Source organism: Cricetulus griseus, chromosome 3, assembly GCF_003668045.3.
Source record: "Cricetulus griseus strain 17A/GY chromosome 3, alternate assembly CriGri-PICRH-1.0, whole genome shotgun sequence".
NCBI lineage: Eukaryota > Metazoa > Chordata > Mammalia > Rodentia > Cricetidae > Cricetulus > Cricetulus griseus.
The window spans coordinates 170,212,689-170,231,546 of NC_048596.1; the positions used below are offsets into that span (position 1 = coordinate 170,212,689).

At 40.3% G+C, this 18,858-nt stretch overlaps 1 protein-coding gene across 1 annotated transcript; it reads right to left on the reverse strand.

Annotated features, from left to right (window-relative positions):
* Positions 1-1,906: 1,906 nt before the first annotated feature.
* On the reverse strand, positions 1,907-18,743 carry Nudt21 (nudix hydrolase 21). Its single transcript, XM_027405618.2, has 7 exons — positions 18,491-18,743; positions 14,071-14,271; positions 13,315-13,378; positions 10,101-10,190; positions 5,494-5,569; positions 3,902-4,016; positions 1,907-2,154 (listed from the first exon to the last, which is right to left on the reverse strand). The coding sequence occupies exons 1-7, from the start codon at positions 18,604-18,606 to the stop codon at positions 2,133-2,135; spliced, it is 684 nt and encodes a 227-aa protein (XP_027261419.1). The 5' UTR covers positions 18,607-18,743; the 3' UTR covers positions 1,907-2,132.
* Between the last annotated feature and the right edge of the window lie 115 nt (positions 18,744-18,858).

The following is an 18,858-nucleotide window of genomic DNA, read 5'->3' on the forward strand; positions in this document are numbered from 1 at the left end:
GAAGAAGTGACTAAGGATTTCTGAGTCAAAGCTTAAGTTATGAGGGACAAGACTGGATTTGAATCAGATGAATCTTCAAGAACTGCTTTCTGTTTGCTCTAAATCACAGGTAGATAAAAGTTCCTCTCTCCACCTTCCCAGGACAGCAACAATAACACCTGAGGTGCTGTAGCATCTTCTTGAGTGTCCAATCATGGAAGATGAGCCTAGTCAACCTATCCTTGTTTACCTTCTCCAGTCTGAAGGATTAGCTGGACTCTAATCAATAAAACCATGCTAAACTAGGGAATCTGCTAACATAAACCACTGGGGCAAGACTGTTGGTCCCTGAGAAAAAGTAGTATTCAATGAACTAGTAGGTTTTAAGAAGAAATCAATTTCACTGGCAAGGCAAGATGCCACTACAACTCTTGGTCATGTATACTACTACTTACCACAATGAAGTATGGGCATGGTTAGTCCTTGCCACAACCACAAGAAGGGCTGACATGACTCTAAATTAACTTCCTCAGCCACTCTTGACTGGACTGTCAAAACTAAACAGACTGTATTTACATACATTTGCTATTGCCCAATATTCAGGAGACATGTGAGAACTAATCAAGTTTATTTCTGCCTATTAACAACTTGCTACACCTTCTAAGACTTTTCTTTCATTATATTAAGCCCGCAGGCAACAAGTCCACAATAAGCAACTACGCTGAATGTAAGTAATGACACAGTTAGCCAAGTTGTCCTTTTTTTTTTCTTTGCCTACATGTATGTATATGGACCACATGTATACCTGGGGCCCAGGGTCAGCCATGAATGTCAGATCCTCTGGGACTGGAGTTACAGATGGCTATGAGTCACCATGTGGTGCTGGGAACAAATCCAAGTCCTGTACAAAAGCAGCAAGTGCTCTGAACCAATAAGTCAACCTCCAGCCCTTAAAATTTCTTTCTTTTTGAGGTAAGGTCTGTGTACACATGGTTGGCCTGGAACTCAAGAGATCTACATGCCTTTGACTCTGGAGTGCTGAGATTAAAGGTGTGTGCCTTACACCCAACTGTCCTTGTCCTAAAGCTTTATTCCCCATAATTTCATCCTAATTGGGCAGAGTACTAGAAGTTTCAGTTTGCTATTTTCTCTTAAGCTGACAAAACCAGTCCTGACCTCTAAAATCTAGATGATTCAAACTATTCTTCTGTATTGTGTTTGAGGTAGGGACTTGCTAGGTAACAGCTATCCTGGAATTCTTGATCTTCCAACATTAGGCTCCCAAGTGTGTGTACCACCATACCCAGCCTATTCTAAAATATTTTTGAAAAACTTTACTGCATGCTAAAAATCAAGATTTTTATCATTATATACACAACACCCCAGTTTCCCATAACCGTAACTCTGTAATCTAAGAGTTTAAAACCTGATGTTTTTTGTCATGGCTCAATAAGCAATTCACAGCAGTGAAAATCGTCACTATCCCATATACAAAGAAAAATACTGCAATGAGTTCTAAATGGACCTTTTTATACCAATTCCAGTGGTTTTCAGCTTACATAATCTTAATGGTTTCCCAAATGTGTAATGCCTTTTGACTTGTGAAGTAAGGCCTAGACAGTTATAAAACATACTTGTCATGTAATATACTGGGTTCTTTGTAACAGAACTCACTGGAGTTTAGTTTGGTACACACTGAGCCTTGGACGTAATCACATAAATTCAGTTCCCCAGAGAAATGGAAACACTTATAATAGTCTCAGACTATATGCCTACAACAGTATTGAAGCAAAAGGCCCATTAAGCTCACCTCATCTAAACCACAAGAATGTTTTAACATTCCCCAGACTAAAACAGGGAAAAAAGGATCCTCAACTATAAGATTTTTCAGAGTTTAATGAGAAACTTAAAAAAATAATAATACAAATAGGAAGTCCACCTTTTTTAATGTACAAAAAAATGTATGAGTAGAACAAACAATTAATGAACACTGTCACATGTTTACACCACTATCCAGTTCATATTAATTTTACTCTTCAAACAGGAAGGAGGTGGCAATTTAGGGAACAAGAGAAAACCAAAAATTCTCTACAATTCTTCTATGTGTGTAAGCTGTGCTCACAGAGACGGCTTCGTTACTTCTGTGCAGGAATTCAGTTGTATATAAAATTGAACCTGAGTTTAAAAAACAGAAAACTATTATTAAAAACATTATTAGTTTTACAGCTCCCACCTTAAACAACGAAGGAATTACCGGGGTGTTTCTCCCCCTTGGACATGTTTAGCATTTCTATACTAAGACAATTGGCCTTCATTGGCCATGCTTATATACTACTTACCACTGGAACATTAACAGTGTAAATTTGGTTAATTATGAACTACAAAAGTTCCTTCAAGACATAAAACATTGTTACACTTCCTTTGCTCTGTGCATACATATGCTCATGTATGTCACCTGATATAGCAAGAGGCCAAAGCAGAGGAGCAAAAACTGAAGGAAGTAGTGACAAAGTAAAAAGGCCAGTACTACAATCACCAAGCCAGTTCTACAATCCACAGAAACTAACACCATGACTGTTAAACTAGCATGTATTAAGCACTTCCAGGTACTATGTTCTAAGCATTTTATATGTGTTATCTGAGTTGGTCCCCACAGTCCTATGAAGGAACTACCGTCCTCATTTGCATATGAAGTATCTATCGAACAAGTGTAAGAGCTTGTCCAAAGTTGTACTACCAGCAAGTATTGAAAGGGGGTAGAAGAGATGGGTCCACAGTTAAGAGCAAAGGCTGGCTGCTCCAAAGGTCCTGGGTTCAAGTCCCAGCCCCCACCTGGAAGCTCACAACTCTCTGTAACTCCAGCTCCAGGGGATTTGACAGCTTCACACAGATCTACATACAGGCAAAACTCCAATGGGCACAAAATAAAAAACAAATCATAAAAAAAGTGGGATTCAAATCCAAATACTAACTGCATAATCCACAAAATTTTACTGAAAGTTCAAGAATGAAAAGTGTGTTCATGCACACACACACACACACACACACACACACACACACCTATTTGCCTCAAAATTCAGACTCCATATAAAACTATAAGACTGTATCCCATTTTACCAATTCAGGCTTAAGTACAGTAAGTTCCAAAAACTGAAAGAGAATAAACTATATTAAAAGATTTGACTGAGACAGGGTTTCTCTGTGTAGCTTTGGAGCCTGCCCTGGCACTCACTCTGTAGACCACTATGACCTCAAACTCAAGAGATCCACCTGCCTCCCAAGTGCTGGATTAAAGACATGCGCCATCACCTCTCGGCTCCACATTTTTATGTAGACAACCACTTCATATTTTATATATTTACTGTTTTACCATCTCTTCTTTGAATACACCTCAAACTTACCTGTGGAAGATACCAGATCTAAGGAAAGAACCATACAAGAGCATCATTCCATGATTTCAGTCTTGGGGTACTTTTAGTGGTATTTTAATCTATCGATTACATACACATAAGAATTTACTCATGCTGGCATACACCTTTAATCCCAGAATTTGGAAGGTAGAGGCAGGCAGATCTCTTGAGTTTGAGGCTAGACTGGTTTATGATGCTAGTTCCAGAACAGCCAAGGCTATACAGAGAAACCTGTGTCTCAGGAAGGGGAGGAAAAAAACCACGGACTGTCTTTATTTTCCTTAAGCCCTAAAATTTGTGAACTATAACTTCTCAAGGGGCTCCAAATATTTTTTTTTGGGGGGGAGGGGGCTTTAGACAGGGTTTCTCTGTATTGCTTTGGAGGTTGTTCTGGAACTCGATCTGTAGACCAGGCTGGCCTCGAACTCACAGGATCCACCTGCCTCTGCCTCCCAAATATTTTTAACTAGACATTTTACATAACTCCATCAGAAGTGTTTAACCTCCCATACCTGCTCAGCAGCTGAGGAAGACTAGAAATGATGGGTCCATATCCGGGTGCATTGTCATACAATTCAAACAATGGCGCAGCTACCAGCTTGTAATTTTTCGGGACTGCAAACAAGGCTATAAAAACAACAACAAAAAAGTATTCCATTTCCTTAATTCCATTTGATATTTACTCCCACCTTGTGACTAGTCAACTTAACATTGAGAAAAGCTGTGATGTGTGTTCGCCCATGCAAGCACATGTGAAGGCCAGAGGTGGCCATCAGGGTGTCTTCTCAACCCCTTCCCACCTAATTTCCTTAGGTTCTCGGGGAACCTGGAGCTCACTGTTTTGGCTAGGCTTGCTGATCAGGGAAACCCCCAGATTCTACCTATCTATCTCTGCCTGGCAGTCTAGGCTTACAGAGGTGTACCACTGCGCTCCTCTTCTTACATGAGTGCTGAAGGGCCAAACTCAGGTTCTGAATCTTGCACAGTAAGCACTTTTCCTAAGCCACCTCCCCAGGCCTGAAAAAAACTTTTATGGAGAAAGGCAATTCTCATTCATCATTTTGGGTTATCTATGTCTTCTAGAGACTATAGAAATATATTTGAAACTTAACCTCTCAAGAGAGAAATGCCAATAAATATCTTAAAAAGCAAGATGAGAATTGCCTTGGGATTGTAATTTAATTTTTAATTCTCATCTTAAACTATTGCAAGAAACAGAGCCAGACATTGTGAAAATTCTAGCACTCCACAGGCTAAAGCAGGAGGATCAAGATTTGGAGACTTGCCTTCCAAGCATGAGGAACAGAGTTTAATCCCCCAAACCCATATGATGTGTGTGCTTATAACCCTGGTGCCAGTAAAGTGGAGGCAAGTGACCAGCCAGTTTAGCCTAATTGAGGAGCTCCAGGTCAATTACAGCATTTCCAAGGATATTCAGTCAGAGAGGAGGGAAAGGAGAAGGGTGGGCCAGCCGGCAGGCAAGCAGGCTGGCTGAAAAATGACACAGCAGTTAAGAGCAATCGCTGTTCTTCCAGAGGACTGGAGTTTAGTTCCCACTACTGCGCGCGCGCACGTGCGCAATAGAGAGAGAAAGATTGGCTGATTTGGAGCCAAGCCTGGGCTATATAGCAAGAACCTGCCACAAAAGCCCAGGATGGCAGTGAAAGCCTGTTATCTCAGCACTTGAGAGGGAAGGTGTTAGAATCAGGAGTTCAAGATTTTGGGGGGAGTGGGGTAGGGATGGGATGTTGGGGTGGAATAGTTACTTGTTAAAACATAACAGGTCTGAAGACTCTTTAAAAGACAATCTTGAGGTTTTTAATCTTACCACCATGTAAGAATCAATACTAACAAACAACTGAACTACAAAAAATTACTAAAAATACAATAATCTCATACTTGAAGCTCTAGTTAGAACTCATTGCCCCCTACACCATGACTGGCACAAAGAGAAACTAGGTGATTTTGCCTAAGTGTGAGAGGTGTTTTCAGTATTACAGTGAACCTATAGTTATTCAAGGAAACTGGAGGAGACAAGGAGGGGAACCTCTGAGGGTGCGTTGCAAGAGCTTTTAGACAGCTGTCTTCCAGACAAATGCCTTACCTTTCTCTTGAAGCTGAACCAGAAACAACTTCTTATGTTCCTTGGGCTTTGTAATATGTGCAGGAATATATGGATACTAAAACAGAAAATGAGAATAACATGGGTTTCAAGCATCACTATTCCTTATACCTCATGTCTTAGTTATCAAGTTTTCCAATTCAGAAAAAGCTCAACTATCCTCATATCCTAACTCGATCTTACTGTTACACACATGCCATGGCTTCAGTTAGTTCTCTACATGTATACTTACTGCTGGTAGTACGCTACTGTCTCATTTCCCTTCACTGGACTGAACACCTACATAACAGACACATTAAATAACAAGCAGGAAACCCATCAACCATTCAAGTAAAACAGTCAAAGAATGTATGACTGGAGAAATTTACAACACAATCAACCTTTAGTTTCAACAAAAGTTGCTGCTTCCATTTGTAAGTTGTAGAATCCTGATGTGGTCATGTTAGGCCATGAAAACCTTAAAGCCTCTGAGTTATTTGACAAGATGCTCTTTGCCCCTTCCTCCTATCCCCACCCCCATACACATGGCACATGCTTTAAGAACACAAGATGAGTTAAGTGGAATTCTGCCAGCTGGGTAGAGTCTAACTGCTGGGTAAAATAGAGAAAATAATTAGAAAAACTAGAGTACAGAAATAGCTAGAGAAACTACTGCTTGTGAACAATTTGACATGGGGTGGAGGAGTTCAGATATTTTTCCTTCCTTTATCATGTCTGTATTATACATATCTCTCCTATGATCTCCAACAATATTCAGAAATCCGTTTCCTTTTAGGGTTGTATTTGAGGGCAGAGGATTTACAAAATGCTGAAAAGAGACATACAGGGAGAGTGGGCTAAAGGCCCATGGCTGCCAAAAGAGGTAGAACATTCACACTCACTTTACGTAGGAACTTCCACAAGATTACCAGTTTAGTGAAGCCACACTGACACTACATCTATGCAGTCCTTAAGTCATTAAAAAAGCCTACTGCTTACTCCATAGTCTCTATTCCTCACTGGTATCCAACCACTACTGAAATTAGGATAGTTATACCTTGGCACTACCCCTAAAATACAAATGAAATGAAGCAACTATCCCAAGATTTGGAGATCTATATGAAAACCAGAATATTAACAGTGGAGGGATAAAGAGGTGAGAAGGAGTTCAAACACACTTGAAAAAAACACCTCTGCTTCACATTCAACAAAGCATGGCCAAACAAAATAATTTCCTTCTATTTGCAGCTGCCCCCTTTCTAAAAGGCTGTTCTCCTCTAGTCCTGGTCTTAATAGCTAAGCTGGTGCATTTTATAAGAAAAGACTAAAATAAGGAAATAAAATACCATTCTGCAATGATACCCAATAAAAACAGGAAAGTTGGATAAAGCAGAATAAACAGCATTTTATTTAATCCTTACTTCTGGGGCCAACCTTAGGCTTCAGTGTAGTAAAGGAATAGCCACAGAGTCACAGTAGAGGAGATAAAGGAGGCTATTCAGAAAACAGCCTGAAGACTTCTGAGTTATCACTGAGTACTTTCCTTTCCATTAGATAAAGGAACATCCAAGAAACCAAAGCCTGTTCAGAATAATTGTACATATCTTTGAAACAGCAACTTCACCATCTGTGTATGAAAATTTGCTTCCTAACACCAGGATACAAATGTACTGTGACAACTCTCAGGAACACCAAGTCCACAGAGCCCCTCGTCCTTAGCTACATAAGGTGGTCAGGAAAGGACAGAACATCTTTTGCTGGCCAATGTTGTGTAACACTTGACCTAGAACACAATGTCAGGAAAAGAAACTCCAATGATAGGACTTTTGATCTGTCGAAAGAAATAAAGACCAACTTTAAGATGCTGCCTTACTAGCCAAAGTATGAAAATCTGAGCATCAATATTATTTTCAATCATTATAGTGGACGTAAATACAGCAAGCATACTTAAGTTCATATACCAACACTGGAAGGAGGTGTTCACGCCCATATCAAAGAATGTCCCTCTCCTTTAGATGTTAGGGCAGGCATATTTGGAAGTATTGGAAAATGCCCTCCTTGCTCTCATAGTTTCACCCTGCTTTCCAAAAACCTCTAAGCTTTTTGGGGAGTCTGTTAAGTTTCTCAACTCATGAAATTGTAGGGGAATTCATTCAAGTCTTGCCTAAAGGGGGAGGAGTCCCTTGATTTCCATCTTTCTGACCATTTGAAGAGATGTTAGACATCGGTTGCTTGACAACCTTTAGCAGTATTAATCTAACTACTAATGACTATAGTGAGATCAATACTATTATGTGGGATTTTATTTGGCTTTGCTCTGGTGTTGTTGAGGTTTCAATAAAACTTGAGACAGGGTCTCTCATGTTGCTTGAGCTGGCCTCGGACTCAGTATTTAGCTAAGATTGGCTGGAACTCCTTAGCTTTCTGTCTCTACCACCAGAGTACTGAGGTTATAGGTATGTACCACCATGCCTGGCTTTTTATTGTTAACACTGGCTGCTTCTGGTCCCCCTCTCCCTTTACTTTGCTACTTCCTGATTCACCTCTAAAGCAATCTGCATTCACATCTGTCCTACTTACCCCATAATGTATCTTTGAAGAATGAATGCATTCTTTTGAAAACTTAAAGGGAAAGCAGCAGCTACTATTTCCTATAGGACCATACCCCACAGTAACCAAAGAGTTGTGAGGTTGTATCTCCAGTGACTTCATGACTTCATCAATGAGCTGTTATCATTACAAAAACCAACCAAATAATATATAAAAAGATGTTTATAACTCCTTTGAGACAAAGTCTCACTAGTGTAAGTACTAGCTGTCCTAGCATTCCCTGGCTGGCCTTGAACTTACAGAGATCCACCTGCCTCTGCCACCTAAGTGGTAGGATTTAAACAAGCATGGGCCTTCACACCCTTAACAGAAGGACAAACCAGCTGGGCAGTGGTGGTGCATGCCTGTAACCCCAGCACTGGAAAAACAGAGGCAGGTGTATTTCTGTGAGTTCGAGGTCTACAAAGCAAGTTCCAGGACAGCCAGAGCTGTTATACAGAGAAACCCTGTCTCAAAAAACAAAACAGAAAGACAAACCATGATTCATGGAGGCCAGCATTCAAATGTCCCAAACGTCTCTGCATTCACACCTTAATAGACTGTCTCCCGCTATGGATCAGAATATAACAAATAGAATTCAGAAGTGATCATATGCCACTGCCAAGACCAGGAAGCTAAATGATCACAGCTTCCCACTTGGGCACTCCCTGACATCATTTCTTACATTCTCTTCAATTACATGCTCTAGGGAAGGTAGCTGTCCTAGAGGGAGTTATTCTTTGAAGATGACAAAAACTGAGGGAAGCCCTATGTCAACAACTGGCAAAAACTGAAGACTCCAGTCTAATAGCCAAGAAGGTCTGCACGCATGTGAAGTAGAAATTAGATCCTTGTCCTGCTCTGATTTATGATGCAGTCCCAGCTGAGAATCTGTGACTTCATGAAGCCCAGAAAATTCCAAGGTAATAAATATCTATTGCTTTAGGCTACTAAATTTGGAGTTAGATTGAGAATCCCTTATTAGAAAGGCACAAGATCAAAGTGCTTCCAATTCTAGAGTTTTGTAAACTCTGGAATACTTGCACTCATGAGTATCCACAACTTAAAGTTACAATGTCTTCTAAACCTTAATTAAGAAGCTGAGAAAAATTAAAAGTCAAGGTTTATTTTGATCTTTTTTTTTTTTCTTTCCACTTATTTGAGAGCGGTGGGGTTGTTTTCAGCACCTATGGTGACTAACAATCATCCTAACTCCAGTTCCAGGGATCCAACTCCCTCTCTTACCTCCTTGGACATCAAGCACATATATATACACAGGCAAACACTCATACACATGAAAGGGAAAAGTTGTTTGGGGTTTTTTGGTTTTTGAGACAGGGTTTCTCAGTGTTAACAGCTCTGGTTGTCCTGGAACACACTTATGTAGACCACACTGGCCTCAAACTTGCAGAAAACCACCTGTCTCTGCCTCCCAAGTGCTGGGAACACACCACCACTGCCCAGCAAGCTATTTGGCTTCAAAAATGTTTTTTAAATCAAAATTAAGTAAATGAAAATAAGAAATGGGAAGTCATGGTCTACTTTTGTTATTTTGTGTTTTTAAAAAATTCCCCTTTGTGTGTGTGTGTGTGTGTCTGTGTCTGTGTGTAGATATACATGCCACAGCATGCATGTAGTAGTCAGAAAACAATTTATGGGAATTGATCACCTGGTTCCATCATGTGAGTTCTAGGGACAAACTCAAGTCATAAGGCTTGACAGCAAGCTCCTTTACCTGCTGAGCCATCTGGTTGGCCCTGATCTTTATTTTTATATTTATTTATTTGGTTTTTCGAAACAGGGTTTCTCTGTGTACCTTTGGAGCCTGTCCTGGAACTCGATCTGTAGACCAGGCTAGACCAGGCTGGCCTCAAAATCAGAGATCCACTGCCTCTGCCTCCCAAGTGCTGAGATGAAAGGCATGTGCCACCAATGCCCATTGGCCCTGATCTTTTTAAATGTCTGGACTTAAGTGAGTTTTCTCCTTAACCAAATGCTTGGTAAACACAACTGACACTGACCTGAGGAGGTTCAAAATTTGGTCTCCACCAGTTACCAATGCAGTCATCGATGACCCAGTCTTGTAGGACTCCATCTTGACGACCCAGTATCTGAAAAATAGTATAGTGAGTAAACTAAACACACACATAAGAATACCTTTCTGTGGCAGGGGATTATTTTCGGTGATACTCTTAACAGAGTCATCAGTCAGCTAGTGTCTTCCTGATAGATTTCCTTTCTGCAATTTATTACTCATTTCAATCTGCCAAGATATACATGACTAGTTCAAAATCTAGCATCAACCCACCAAAGGAACCAAGAAAGCTGGATGTGGTAGCATATACCTTTAATCCTACATTCAGTAGGCAGAGGAGGGTGAGTCTCTGTGAGGTCAATCTACATAGCAAGCTCTGGGCTAACAAGGGCTACATGGTGAGACACTGTCTCAAAAACAGCTGTCCTTTAGCTCTTGCTATAAATCATGGAAAACCAAAGATGACCAGTTAACATCAGCAAAATAGCATACAACAGGTTTTGTAGAATCGACTAGAATTTCTACAAATCATCTACCTAAAGTTACAAACATGTAAATATTTCATTCTCACAAAATTCCATTATTACTCTTTGTAACATAACATGAACTTGTTTTCATCAAGTTAAGACTCAGGCTGCAGAGATGGCTCAGTGATTAGGAGCACTGACTGCTATTTCAGAAGACCTGGGTTTGGTTCCCAGCACCCACAGGTGACTCACAACTGTCTGTACCTCTAGTTCTAGGAATCTAACTCCACATTTCTGGCATCTGAGGGCATCAAGCACACACATGGTGCACAAACATACATAAATACAGGCAAACAATCATACACATGAGTAAACTTGAAATTATATTCTACCTATTTCACTGGTCAAAATGGGTTCTACAAAGTTCAGAATAAGAATGCAATCCCTGTCATGTTTCACTCACTCCCAAATGGCTATAACACTCAGCCTCTAGTTGTTTTCCCCAGCATTTTTCTCTATGTTTAAAAGTATTCCTTTATGTTTCAATTGTTTTAGAACAGTTTTACACATTAAGAAACCTTTCAAAGATGGGCTAGGAACTCCCCATAATGCCCACACCTTTCTGTACTGCTTCCATCTTACATGAGTAAAGCATATCTTTTAAACAAATGAAAAGATAAACACTATACCAAAGAAACCCATAGAGTTTTCAGGCCTCTTTTAATTCTGTACCTAATGTCCCCCTTCAGGCCCAGGATCCCATCCTAGATATAATACATGTGGTCATCACTTTCCCTGAGCTGCTCTAGACAGTATCGTTCTATAGCTTGATGATCTTGACTGTCTTGAAGAATACTGGTCAGGATTTTGTAGATTATTTATTTCTCAGTGAGACTGAGGAAGAGAATAGAGGTAAAATGCCATTCTTATATCAAATAAAAAATCACATCAAAGGCTCATGCTATCAGCATGACTCACCATTAATGTGAACCATGATTACTTGGCTGAGTTAATGTTTGCCAGATTCACCTCCCTCAACTGTACATTAGAATTTAGGTATTAAAACCATAATGCTCACTCATGTCTTTCCCCATCACTCTCCCATTATCAGTATCTGATTACCTAAGTATTCAGTATTTAAATTAATGACTACCATGCAAAAGAACAACTAGTACACTATAATTAAATTAAATTAGACAACTATCCTCTAGAGTTACTGCTGCATTTCATTTGCTATCACCATTCTGATTCCCCACTATCTGAGAGCTTAGACTTGCAATCACTATCTCTCTTCACTTTCCTGTATTGTCTGCTCTGCTCTGTGCACAGCCTAGTTCATGGCTGGGTACTAGGGCTTTCTTTGGTCTGTCTCCTACAGAGCGGGACCTTAGTGTTCTAATTATTATATCAGCTTTCCTACTTTATCTCTTCATCTTGCAAGCAAACTTTCTTTACTGTTTCCTGAGAAAGGGTACAAGAGATTATACAGTCTTGAAATTTCTGCAAATGTTAAAATAATTACTTCTCCCACTGTTGCTTTATAGTTATATTAGAGAGTTCTGGTATGAAAATCATATTCTTTCAGAATTATGAAGGCATGCTTCAGATTTTTTAGTTTCCTGTATTACTTCTGGGAGATCTTGGACTGGTCACTCTCTTCAGAGCAGAAATCTGCAGTCTTCTGTGCAAAGTAACATTCTCTGTTCCACTCTGCACAGATGCTCTCAACCCCTTCACAGCTCGACTTCTCCCCATCTCCTAAACTTTTACAGCTAAGCATTGGCTTTTTCAGTTCCTATAGAATCAGTCATCAGTCAGTCCCTGCTCAACTAGACAGAATGGGAAAAACAACGCAGATAAATAAATATAACCTTTATAGATTCAACCAATCCAGCTCATGGATGGGCTCATTGGCTCTGGCACCTACAATTCCTTAGCCTTTCTTCTTTAGTGCTGCATACTATGCTGTCCTCCAGCTGAGCCACAGTTTCTGCTAACTTTGCTAAAGTGAGCCCAGCTACCTTCCATCTCTTTCCAACTTATTGTTGCTATTTTATTTATTATTTTGCTAATGCCTCATTTTGCCTTCCTTAAATAAGGACTACTAAACTTATACCTTTTTGTTTGTTTGTTTTCGAGACAGGATTTCTCTGTATTACTTTGAAGGTTGTGCTGGAACTCACTCTGTAGACCAAGCTGGCCTCAAACTAACAGAGATCCACCTGTCTCTGCCTCCCGAGTGCTGGGATCAAAGGCGTGAACCACCAACACCGGAATAATTTATACCGTTTAAAGGTTATCTTTTTCTTGACTTTTTGATAGAGTTTTTCCGAAGAACCAGCAGAAAAGTGAGTAGGTTTCCTCTGGTTCTTGTGAAAACTACAAAAAGGCAATTTACCATTATTGCTTCTTCGATAACTTTGTTTTGTTTTGTTTTATTTTATTTAGCAACAGGGTCTCACTCCGTGGCCCAGCTGGCATAGGACTCACTATGTAGCCTAAGTGGGCTCAAACTTAACGTAATTCTTCTGACTCAGTTTATCAAGCACTAAAATCAGAGATGCTTATTTTGCAGAAAATAAATATTATACTAATTAAGGTTTAAGTTGTATTTACTGACTACTAACTATTCAAATTAACCATATTTTCACAAGACATATGAAAACTCAATCAGTAAGCTGGCGGTATTCAGATGGACAATGAGACTGTTGGAGTGGTTAAACAGAAAAATACCTCTGTCATTAAGCGCTTTAGGCCTTCAACTTCATCTTCTCCGGGGTTAAGTTCACCACCAGGTCTGTATAAAGGTTAAGAATTTAATACAATTTGGGGATAATATAGCAAGAACACAGTAATCATTGCTTCTATCAAGTAACTGAATGAGACATATTTCAGTGCCATCTGATGAGCAGTCAAGGACTGAAGGTGGGAGATGTGCTGTCAAGTTGAACACACAATGCTAAGTACCAGACAATCATATACAATCCTCGTTTTAACCAGAAAAGCCAATATATATAATAAACTAACCACTGGCCAGCAATCCACCACAGCCTCTTCACAGGAAAGTTATATATAATGGAGTCTAGCAAATACCCAGACAACAGACTACATTCTTTAGGTCTGAGGAATAGTCCATTTTTCAAAGACAGTTTTGAGGATTTTCTTTTTGGCACAATCTTAACAGTGAGCAAGTAAATATTTAGAGTTATGGGCTCAAGTGATTAAACTACACAAAAACAACCTCATTCAGTAATGTTTCTATCACTCCTAGAAACTGAGTTTGGGCTGATCTAGCTCAAGGATATTAACAATATATAAAACATGCAGATTTCTACTTTGGAAAGGAAGTAAGCACTACACTGGAGAAAAAACGTGACTGTTTTCTTTCAAGAATCTTTCATAGCATTTGTTTAAATAAATAATTGTGTTCCAAGCTAAAGAGTCAATTTATTACAAGTTGTCTTGCTGTTAATTTCCAACACTACTTACAATTTGAAGAAAGTTGTTCCCAGCTGTAGCAGTAACACATGGGGTAGCCGGTGCTCGTGCACAATCAGAACCCCTTCTACAGTCCTTCTCATCCCAATTTTATCAAATTCCTCCCGCATGCGCTGAAATCTGGCTGCAACAGAGCTGTCCTTCTCATAGAGGGGCTCTTTTGTACCAAAGGTATAATTGGTAAGCGGATACCTGTGAACCAAAGACAAGCATTTAGCATGAGAACAGATGATCTTATTTACCAGGACAGTTCAAAACAACATAAAAAAAAAAAAACAGTGGTCAAAGCTACACTGTCAAAGGCTGGCCCAAAACTTCACAACCAGCTATGAGATAGCAAAGATGAGAATACTGTTGCTGTCTTACTCTCGAAGCCAGAACTTCCATGAATTAAGCACAGACTGCATTGTCCTAAGGTCCCTGAAATGTTTATCAAAGTTTATATCCATACTGGTTTTAATCATTTCATTACACTAATACCAAATGACCGGCCTGGTTCTTCTGATTAACCTAGTTATAACTTCTATTAGCTAAATGGCACTACAGCTAATCTCTTTTCTCATATATGCTGAGCCACCACTGTCTATCAACATCTCTCTTGCTTTCTTTTAATTAAAAAAAAAAAGTCTTTGTACATGTCTTCATATGATGTTCTATGACATGTTCAGAGGTCAAAGGATAACTTGTGTGAGTCTGTACTCTCCTTTCACCATGTGGGTTCTGGGGACTGAACCTCACATCATCAGCCTTGGCAGCAAGCACTCTTACCTCAAGAAGTCCCTCTCCAACTATTTTCTGTCTCTCCCAGCAATACCCAGATTTTGCTCTTTTTTTAAAAAAAGACTGATTTATTATGTATACAATGTTCTGCCTGCATATATGCCTGCACGCCAGAAGCCAGCACCAGATCTTGCTCACAACCACACATGGTTGTGAGCCACCATGTGGTTGCTGGGAATTGAACTCTGGACCTCTCAACCTCTGAGCCATCTTTCTATCCCCTTGCTTGTTTTTTGAAACAGAGTAGTTCTGGAACTTAGACCAAGCTGGCCTTGAACACAGAGACCAGCCTGCTTTTTCCTCCCAAGTGCTGGATTAAGGACATAAAACACCACAGTGGCTTAGACCTGTTTTCTTTTTCCCTCTGAGTTTGGCATTTACCCTATCCAGTATGCTTACTCTTCCCGCCCATATCTAAGCTAAATAGCCTCTTCTCTCTATCTAGAACCCAAAGTATGACTTAAAGTGCTAAAGACTTCATCTTGATTAGTAAAGACCAAATTTTCCTTAAAGTTTAAAATCTACATTTATATTTCACCACATTCTACCTTGCAGCCCCTAAATTATAGGTTTTTTTCAGTAAGAATGTTTTGGCTGAACATGGCAAACTCCAAAGCATCTCATCTACCAAAAATAACAACAACAACAACAAAATCCTTGATACTGGGCTGAGAAGACAGTCAGTAAAGTGCTTATTAAGCAAGCATGAGGCCCTAAATTCAATCTCCAGCACCCACAAAAATAAACAAACATCCAGCCAGCACCAAACAAACCAAATTGAGCATGATAGCTCCACAAGATCCCATGGTAACTCTGTGAGAGATCTTGTTCTCAAACAAGGTAGAAGGTGAGAACTGACACCTGACACTGCCCTGACTTCCACACAAGTGCTGTGTGGCACAGGCACACCCATACAGTCACAAATGCTTCACACACACACACACACACACACACAGACACAGACACACACACACACACACACACACACACTCGAGTGCACACATACACTCCACATACAAACCCTCACATACACAAGTATATACATCTGCATGGATACATACAGCACACATATATCACACACAAAACTCTTGACATTAATAGACAACTACATACACAGTTTCCTTCTCAGTTCTTGAGAAGGAAAATCAAGATAACCAACAAAAAAACCCCACTAATTCCAGAAGTCAAATTCTAAGCATAAACAAAGTAGCTCTAAGACAATGAAAATATACCATTTTCAGGGGTCTTTTTTTTTTTTTTTTTTTTTTTTTTTTTGGTTTTTCCAGACAGGGTTTCTCTGTGTAGCTTTGGAGCCCATCCTGGCACTCGCTCTGGAGACCAGGCTGGCCTCGAACTCGCAGAAATCCGCCTGCCTCTGCCTCCCAAGTGCTGGGATTAAAGGCCCATTTTTCAGGGGTCTTTAACAACTACAAATAATCTTGCAGTAGATCCAATAATCCATCTAATATCATCATTATTAGGAAGAAGTTACTACACATAGTACAATTTACTGCACAATGCTTTCCAATGTGTTAACATTTGGTTTTCCCAACCTGCGTTAGAAAGAATTACCACCCAGCCACAATATATTTCTATTGCAAGGGCTATCTCCTACATCGTAAGATCCCAGCAGAATGAAACATTAGAATTTCCAGCTGTGAGATGTGAGCATCAGACCGCATAGAGCACATTTTCCACATCATACTGTGGGCATCTTAAAGTACAGTGTGCATCTTACTCATCCATCTGAGCACCTAGTCCTGTGTATACACACTGTGTGTTACAAAAGCACCCATTCCGTTTTCCCTAAATGAAAACATACTACAGAAACAAAGACCTACTACATACTAAATCCCATTTAGTATACAGTTCACCCAGGTGGACTCAAGTTCACAGCAATTTATTTCTCAACATTGCATTACAAAGGAAGTGAAAAATAACATGCTCACCTGTAAAACATCTCTAAAAGCACACCTATTTCAATAATTCTACAGTGGCCTGATGTCAACTGACCTAGGAATCAAGGATAGTATATATAAAACCCATGGCCTTCGCTCATCATTGAAGTAATATAGACCTTGTGCTTGCAGTTTTTACTTTTTGAGGTGCTGGAGATGGAACCTGGAGTCTTGCATACACTAGGCAAACTACCAGTTAGCAAACCCCTCATTCATTTTTTAAAAGAACACTTGCCTTCTCCATTTCATAGGAACCTTTGTTTTGTTTTGTTTTTTAAGAGACAGGATTCCTCGGTGTAGCTTTGGAGCCTGTCCTGGTACTCCATCTGTAGACCAGACTGGCCTCTAACTCAGAGATCCACTGGTCTCTGATTCTCAAGTGCAGGATCAAAGGCATGTGCCACCACCACCAGGCTCACAGGAATCTTATAAACATTTTTATAACAGGAAATTAAAGTGCAACTATGTATTTTGTTGCAAAAGTTAATTTGCACAGACATAGTTTTCAGCTACTTCCAGATTTTACAAACCTCATATTTTATTACCTAAGTTTCCAGGCCAGTAGTTGTTTTGACAGACAGTAATAGTAATTTTCTCAATTTTATGTCACATTTGGTTTTAGAAGGAAAAGTTCATTTACTTGAACATGAAAGCAAGAAACACAATGATGATTTACCAAAACACCATCAGCAAAGTCTTGCACTTTTTAAATACATAATCAGCCTGAACTGGCCACTTTCTTCCATTAGCATCAGCTCCACATTGGGCAGCAGGATACCAAATACTGAGTGAGCTATAAAGCTATATCCCAATCCCAACTTCTTGCTACAGCAAAATTTTGAGAGAGATCTCGAAAAGCAATAAATTGGTTAAAGGTGTGTTGAAAACAAAACCAGCCCACAGCCGGGCGTTGGTGATGCACACCTTTGATGCCAGTACTCGGGAGGCAGAGGTAGTCGGGTCTCCGTGAATTGGAGGCCAGCCTGGTCTATAGAGGTAGTTCCTGCACAACCTCCAAAGCAATACAGAGAAACCTTGTGTCCAAAAAAAGGAAGGGAGGGAGGGAGGGAGGGAAGGAGGGAAAGGGAAGGAAAAGAAGAGAAAAGAAGAGAAAAGAAAAGAAGAAAAAAACAGCCGACACAACAGGCTTTCTGGGCAACAAGCTATCTCCAACAGTGTTAAAGACCACCAGACAACAGAGTGTGTACTCTCAATCTAGGTCTACTGGGTGCAGGCGGTGATAGTGTCACTTCGGCAGACAAGACATACGAATGCAGGAGGTAGAGGACAGCACGAAAATGAATAAAATGTAGTCACTTGATAGAATACTACACAACACTTAAAGAAAAAAAAAACCTAGGCCATTAGAGGTAAATCTGGAAAACTTACTCTAAAAGAAATATACACCCTACCAAAATTATAGTTACTCATTTCAAATAAAAAACAAATACATGTGCAATGAAAACAATGGGTTGAAAGAACATGCACATTATAATGAATTCAAAGCAAACCATGACTGAATAAAGGAAAGGGAGAACAAATCTCTCTTCAAAATAGGAAAACTGCCAAATCCGGGGCGAGAAAGCGGTCTGGGGGAGAAGAAAGCGAGCATCCCGGAAGGGACATCCCGCATCCGGTGACTGTTTTGCCCGCCCAGGCCTCGCCGCACTTACAGGTTAATGGTGCGCTCCAGGGTTAGGGGCTTGGTCTGCTGGATGTACTTGTTGCCAAACTGGTTGACCCCCCGGGGCCAGCCCGTCTGCGAGCGGTTCGGCGGCACCACAGACATGCTGAACAGCTCCGATACAGGAGACGTGCAGAAAGCCGGGGCCTGCGGAGACTTCCGCAGGGCGGGCAGCGGTTATCTGCGTCCCGCTCAGCAGCCGCCGCCCGCCATTAACAGTCGAGAGCAAGAGGAGGCTAATGCACGCCGGAAGTGAATAGGCTCTGGCGGCAGGAAGTGGGAGGGTATCCCACCGCGACCATTCCGCCAATCGCTGGCAGGGTGGCGCAGTATGTTCATCTTCCAATGGTTAATTAT